Below are 7,686 nucleotides of genomic sequence, written 5' to 3'. Positions count from 1 at the left end.
AAAAAAATGAGAAAGAAAACAAAAAGCAAGCAAACATTAACAAAAAAAGGGACAATTCCAAGACCCGATCTTTAAAACCCTCTTAGGAGGACATCCGCTCCTTCCCATCCCCGTTTTCTTTTGCTGTCTCTTCGCCAGATTTACTGATTGACAAGGAGGTTCCTTCTACTCCAGCCACCCAGAAGGGATCTGGGCAGGCCCCGCCCCTTTCTTCTGGCCCTCTAATCTTTCTTCAGACACCTGAGTGGAAGCTCCGCGGCGCAGCGGAGTCTGACGTCATCGCGTACGTCGGCGTCCTTATGCTACGTCAAGTCCCCGGCGGCGTGCAGAGGGCGTGAGATTTGGAGCAGAAAGCTACTTTTGAAAACAACCTTGCTGCGATTCTTGGCGACTTGTCAGCGCTCTCCTTCCTTCCCTTGGTCTCCGGGGTCGCGCTCCGAGTTGGGCCGGGGTCGCGCTCCGAGTTGGGCCGGCGTCGCGCTCCGAGTTGGGCCGGGGTCGCGCTCCGAGTTGGGCCGGGGTCGCGCTCCGAGTTGGGCCGGGGTCGCGCTCCGAGTTGGGCCGGGGAAGGGCAGAGCGGCGCGCGGTTCGGGCGGGGCAGCCTGCGCGCTAGGCGGCGTGGGGGTCAGGGTGATCCGGGCCTGCAGCGGGATGAGAGCAAGCCCGAGCGGCCCCTGGGACTGAGCGCTTGAGCAGTGGCCAGCGGGAAGGGATCACGGAGCGGCCTCCTCGCCATGTGGGCGGCCCGAGGGCTCTCCAGGGCCCTGCGCGCCTGCTGCACCTCGGCCCCTTGCCCCAAGCCCGCACGGCTCCCCAGAGTGAGCGTCCGGGATGCCCTGGTGAGCCAGGAGCCAGGGGAGAATGTGAAAGTGCAGGTTGGTGACCGCGTTCGTTTTCCTTCTGCCTTGTCCGTCCGCTGCGGGCGGGCCCCTCAAACAGCGGAAACCAGGGTTCCAGGAGAATTGTGTGTGTCCCCGTGTTCTCCGTTAATGTTCAGTAAATGGAAGGGGAAAAACGTTAACTCATACACACATAACTTGCCCTTTCAATAAAACATTGTAATTTTATGTGTATCTTTAAGTTACAAAATTACGGAGGACTTAAAGCTATGTGTCCCTCACGTTTCTTTTTTTCTAATTTGTCAAATGCAAAGTAGAAGAGGCGGGGAAAACCCTTTCTGACAGCAGAACACGAGAGGTTCAATCTCATTTTTTTTAATGTTATATTAATACTCCTTTTTAAAAAATCAATCATTTCCCAATGACCGATTACCCCGTCTCCTCCAATGTCCCTTGTAGCATAGTAGACAATATTTTGATCATATCCCAAAACGCCTCATTTTACACTCATATTCTACCCTCTCTCTGGCCTTTCCCCGACCCCTCTCCTTTTCAATGAATGTTTCTGATTGTTAAATTGTAATACAGAACCTAAGTTACAATTTAAATTTTAAGTCGAAGTCAAATTAGGCTTTCCTAATTTTTTTCTCCCTGGAAACTAAGGTCAAGATTAAAGGAAGGGGGGGTGGGGCGGGGGAAGGGATCTGGAACAGATGAACTCTTAGAAATCCCCTTTTACCTGATTTTCTGTAGAGATGTTATTTAAAGAAGTCAATTCAAGTGACAGTCTTGATTTCACACGCCAAGATACATGATTCGCCATTCCTGTCTTCTGTTTCCATAGGTTTCATATTTCTTCAAGGTCAAAATAAAAACTTTGTACTCAGGGTTGTTCATGAGTTTGCTGTAACACAATCCAGTGAAGTTTGGGTTGTCTTGTTTATGCTTATTCATTTTGGATTTATAAAACTATTCACAGTTTTGTGGAGAATGTTGTAAGAGATTTCTTGCTGTCCTGATCCTCATTAGTCAAATTAGAGCCTGCTGTGTAAGATATGAATTGAAAGCACTACTAGGCATTTTATGTGGCTGCACTGCATGGAATACATTTTTCCCTCACCTTTACTTAGAATTCTTAAAATTCTTTCTACCCTCAACTGAAGTGGTCTTCTTTCTTTTTTTTTTTCTTTTTAAAAAAATTTTTAAATTTTTGCATAGTCTGAAAGACATTTTCTCCTCACTTTTTACTTCTTAGAATCCTTTAAGTTCTTGCTAACCTTTCACTGAAGTGATCTTTTTTTTTCCTTTAAAAAGATTTTTAAAAAAATTTTAATGGTATGGGTTTTTTTTCCCCAATTAAAGTAAAAATGTTTTCAATATTCATTTTTGTAAGATTTCTGAGTTCTAACTTTTTTCTCCCTCCCTCATTTACCTTCTCCCTTTTTCCCTTCCCTTCTCCCTCCCCAAGACAGCATACAATCTGATATAGGTTATACACATATAATACATTTTTAATATATTTCCATGTAAATCATGCTGGGGGTGGGGGGAACCAGAAAGGAAAAACCATGAGAAAACAACAACAAAAAAAGGTGAAGATAGCAAACTCTTCAATAAATAATTCAGTCTCCATATTTTCTTTCTCTGGATGCGGATGTCATTTTCCATTCAGTCTATTGGAACTGTTTGAGTGGTCTTTTTTATTGAGAGTCTTTCCTGAACTTCCTGGTTGTAAATATTCTTACCTCATTTGTGTTATCTTGACTTTACTTCTGTGTGGAAAAATGTCCCTCCCAAGTAAAATTTAAGTTCTTTGACCGCAGTAACTCATTTTCCTTTAGTCTTTAAATCTCCAGCAAATGCCTTGTATATAGTAATTGCTCCACAAGTAAAAATACTTATGGAATTGTTGAATTTCAGTGATGCCCTTTATGTACCTGATTTCAGTTTAAAATGTTATTTTTTAAAGAGCATATAATCCTTAAATTTGAATTCATATTCAGTCATGTTTTACTCTTCCCTCAGGGATGGGTTCGTTCAGTTCGATCTCAGAAGGAAGTTTTGTTCCTCCATATAAATGATGGATCATCTTTGGAACATTTACAGATTGTAGCAGACCCAACCTTACATGGAAGGTGAGTAAGAGATTTGAAGCTGAATTCCTTTATTGTGCTGTGAAGACAGAAAAACAGTGTTATATGATAATTTGTGATTATGATACCTTCTCATCTACTACCAAGACTGGATATGGATCACATATTGCATTGGAGTCATGTGCTTGGGGCAATTTGAAGAAGTGAACTGATACTGAAAAATTAATTTAGTCAAATTCATTGGCAGCCATACTAATACCAGCCCAAAAGCAAATTTCATAATTTACATAAAGTACTCATTACATTTTGGATTGCTCTAAATTTATACATTATGCTTTCATAATGTAGTTACTTATAATAAATCGTGGACATTTATATCACTCTTAGAATTGAAAAGCACTTTTCATTTATTCTTATTTGGGTTTTGTACTACTTTGTGAGGGCCCGTAACAGACGATAATAGATTAGAATCATATTTCAGATGAAGAAATTGATACTTAGGTGAATTACATAGGTAACATAACTAAGAGGTGGAATTTAAAACTCATTGTGTCCTAACTCCAAATCCTATAAACTTATTTCTCCTCTACTAGATGTAAGTTCTAAAGGAAGGGAATAAAACGTGTACTTTATATACTATGATAACAATCAATACAGATTTAAGAGGACTGAGGATGGTGAATGCAACTTTGCTGTATAAGATCATAGCTATCAGAATTAGAAAGGCATAAAGTTCATAAAAGTTAAGTGGCTTAACACACTTGTTGAGTAAGCATACATTAAGCATTTATTTGCCAGACACAGTGCTAAGCATGAAAAAAAAAAAGAGTAAAACGGTTCCTTCTCTGAAAAGGTTCACAGTCTAAAGGGGAAAATGACATAGAGACAACTGTATCCATACAAAATATATACTCAGAATATTGGAGGTAATCAGTAGAGAAAGACACTAGCATTAGGGAGGATCAAGAAAGGCTTCTTACAGAAAGGCTAAGATTTTAACTGAATACTTAAAGGAAGCAAGAGATGCAGATGAATCAGGAGAGCATTCCAGGCAGGTAGTAAGTACCAATAACTAATAGCAGCTTATTTAAACCCAGGTTTTCTGACTCTCAAACTTCTCTTTTTATGTTATTACATCCTATCAGATTGCAAATTCATCTGAACAGATTTTTCAGTTTGAACCAATTTATATCTTGGCATAAACATAAGCTGGTACCTCATCTTATTTAGCTACATTCCTGATGAATGGAACAGTAGCTTCTTAAGTACCTGCAAGTGGTTTGGGAGGTAAAAAGGAAAAAACAAAAACAAACCAGGCTGTTAAAATAATTGAAAAATGACTAAAGCTTATACTTGTAGCTTTACTTTGAAGATTTATTACTGTAATGCAGTGTAATCTCTTTCATTTATATTGTATATATTCAGTATAACCATAGTTATTTGTATATTGTCCACCTCCCAATCCCCCCACCCCCCCCACCCCCCATTAAAATGCATCTTCCTTGTGTATTAGGAGCCAAGACTGTTTTTACTTTTGTTTCCCAGGATGTATTCTAGTACCTAGTACCTGATTAAATGCTTGATAAATATTTGTTGATTGAAGAAAACACTTTTAACTGTCAAGATAAAGATTTGTTAGTGTTCATTGTTCAGTTTTACAGTTTATATTATATATTATAGGCAGCATGTTTTTAAAATGGAAAAAAGATCCAAGTTATCCTAAAATAAAAGAGTTGGACTAGATGAGAAAGGTAGTGTGGTATAATAGAAAGAGCACAAATTTGAAGTAAAAGGATCTGGATTTACATCTGGGGTCTTTGACTTACTTAAACTATGATGAATCATTTAACTTGTCTGAACTTCAAAAGCCTTTTTGTAAGAATAGGGGTATAGACTAGATGATTTAAGTTTTCTTCTATATCTTATGTTGATGACTGATTAATTTTCCTTAATTTCAGTAGAATTTGAAAACTTTATTTTTTTATTTATACTTTATAAAGTATTGGGGTTTCCCCCCAATAAAATACAGATTTTTTTTATAGTACATAGTTGTCTGCATGTTGTCTTCCTCATTAGACTATGAGCCCCTTCAGAGAAGGGAATGTTTTAATTTTTTTTTTCCATCCTCACTGCTTAGTACAGGGCCTGGCACATGAGTGATTAATAAATGCTTCTTGCTTGACTATCAGTAATATGCTAAAACCTCTCTGTAATAATATTGTCGATTGGAATTTTTTATTTAAGAAAAAGTAGAGTATTAAGTTACAGAAGTATAAATTCATAAATGAAGCTGTCCTACAACATGAATTCCAAGAATAGTTTTTTTTTGTGTGTGTGTGCTTACAGTACTGTTCATAATTTGTCAAAATATAGCTAGTGAAGTTTGTAAAAGATAAGATGTTATCTTCATGTGTGGGATGGGTGCTAAAGTGTAGACCCTTTTCCCAAATTAACTAATCAGGTACAAAGAGAAAGCATTTATTTAGTCCCTGCAGGGAGAAGTCCAGATACACACCTGGGAGCCATCCCAACTCTCACACCATGTGCTCCTGGAACCTGACCAGCTTCCTCCTTGTCCAGAATTTAAAAAGCAAAAGACCTTAGCTTTTTCATTGGATAGACTAAAAGGACATAACCATCCTTGACCAATGTTGTTTGCTTCCTATGGGTCACGTCATTTCTTGAGGGTCTAACCTTTAGAGACCACCTGATTCTCTGCAACCCAGGGTTCAAGTCTTGGGAATAGGGATCATGTGACTTAGTCTCAATACTGAAAAAGCTTCATCCAATTAGTCCCATTCATTCAGTTTACTGAAGTCATCAATACTCAACTTTCTCTTGCTTGGAGGTCTCCAATGGAGAAGTTGGATGACAACTTCACTGGTATCATAGTGGGGATTCCTTTTGCATATGGATATTACTAGATAGCCTCTAAAGTACCAAGTCTCACATTCTATAATACCATGATTGTTTCATATAAAATTAGGGAGTAAAGCAATAGATTATTCTTGGAAATTATAATTTTAAATAATTGTTAAAAACTGAAAAGAAGAAAAATTTTATACTGCTACTTATTGTATGTCCTGATTGACTATAAATAAGAGAGAATGTAGTGTTCCTTCCTTCCTCCCTTCCCTCTGTAAAAAATGGATGAACAACTATATTATGAAAACAAAGGAGTAAATGAATTTGAAAAGAAAGAGGAAGTCGTAATGACTGGTCTCAAGTTGGAAAATGAAGGATGAAGAAAAAGAAGAATCATTGACCACTTAGAGTTAAGTTCTTCCCAAATAGAAGTGAGCTAGATCCCCTGGATATGAAACAAATGTCTGCCCTCCAAGGAGTGAAGATCTTAGCTCTATCCATGCTGGCTGGTAATGGTCATTAAGAAGGAAGGACTAATGGCTGCAGGCTCTCTGCTGAGGCATACTGAGGAAGCTCTTTGTGGACCTGATAAGGATCCTGGGATTCAGTAGGTGACAGACAACCTTCTAAGATTCATCACATGAATGGCTGCTACTGACTAATGATACTTGAAGTAGTCTAGAAAACATTTACTAAAATATAGCACTGTGAGAAAGGAGTGAAGAGGATAGAAAGGTTTTTTTCAGTCACTGCTGACCACAGAAAGCAAGGACTAAGAAAGGGGCATGTTTGAAGAAGAAGCAGCTGATTAAAAGACTGGGTTTTATTTCCTTTCTTTCTAAGGTTCTTCCAGGTTTCCTTAGAGTCACTGAGAAGATAACATTTTCAGAAGATTATTTCCTAGAAGGTGACACTCTTTACTTCTGGGATAAATATAAATATCTGAAGTTTCTCTTCATAGATGAGGAAAAAATGAAACCTTTTAGGAGACCCCCGTTTCTAAAGACAATACCATAGAATGTGAACCATAAGTGCTGATGTCATCAGTAAATATTACTGGTCTAAGGTTGATGTCAGAAAACGAGCCAGGAAATTTCTAAGTTGATTTTGAATCTCTCTTGACAATTGTGGATGACACATAAGAATTCCCTCATTAGATTAACTGGGATGGAACTCCAAGCTATCCTGGAACAACATCAGTAGCTGAAAGCCAGGAGGAAAGCTAGATAATTCCCCATAGACTAAGCAAGAGATTTTTTTATTTTGTCAGCCTTCAAAAAGGACCAATGAAGCAGATTTCCAGGGGTGCCTAGTTTGTCTTCAGAGCAGTAAGTCACTTTACTAAATGACTGAGTACTGCTTTGATGATAAAACAAATGAAACAGCTCTTGCCCCGCAAAAGCTTATATTTTACCAAAGGAGATAATGTGTTCATATAGAGGCATACCTAGAAATGTTGTGGATTCAGTTGCATACTACTATAGAAAAGTGAATATCCCAATGACGTGAATTACATGAATTTTTTTGGTTTTCCAGTACATAAAAGTTATGTTTACACTGTACTGTAGTCTAAATGTGCAGTAGTATTATGTTTGGAAAAAAAAAAAAAGTATACACCTAAATACTTTATTGCTAAAAAATGTTCACCATCATCTTGAGCCTTCAGCAAATCTTAGTCTTTTTGCTGGTGAAGAGTCTTGCCTTGTTGTTGATGGCTATTGACTGATGAGAATGATGGTGTATCTTTCAGCTTTTCTCACTTTTGATATGTCTTCCTCACTAAACTTCATCATTTCTGTTTTTAAAGTGAGAAATATGCAACTTTTCCTTTCACTTGAACACTTAGAGAATATTGGAGAGTTATTAATTGACCTCATTTCAATATAATT

General features: G+C 38.1%; 1 protein-coding gene across 1 annotated transcript in view; it reads left to right on the top strand.

The window, feature by feature from the left end:
• The first annotated feature begins 328 nt into the window (after positions 1-328).
• Positions 329-7,686, top strand: part of NARS2 (asparaginyl-tRNA synthetase 2, mitochondrial) — a 156,904-nt gene continuing 149,546 nt past the window's right edge. Inside the window, exons 1-2 of the mRNA XM_003764620.4 lie at positions 329-875; positions 2,865-2,974. Of these exons, the coding sequence (XP_003764668.1) occupies positions 735-875; positions 2,865-2,974 (251 nt within the window). The 5' untranslated portion in view covers positions 329-734. The remainder of the gene's footprint in view (positions 876-2,864; positions 2,975-7,686) is intronic.

Source organism: Sarcophilus harrisii, chromosome 3 (assembly GCF_902635505.1).
Source record: "Sarcophilus harrisii chromosome 3, mSarHar1.11, whole genome shotgun sequence".
NCBI classification, from domain to species: Eukaryota; Metazoa; Chordata; class Mammalia; order Dasyuromorphia; family Dasyuridae; genus Sarcophilus; species Sarcophilus harrisii.
Note: the sequence above shows the minus strand (reverse complement) of the source record. Positions and strands in the feature narration are given on the sequence as shown.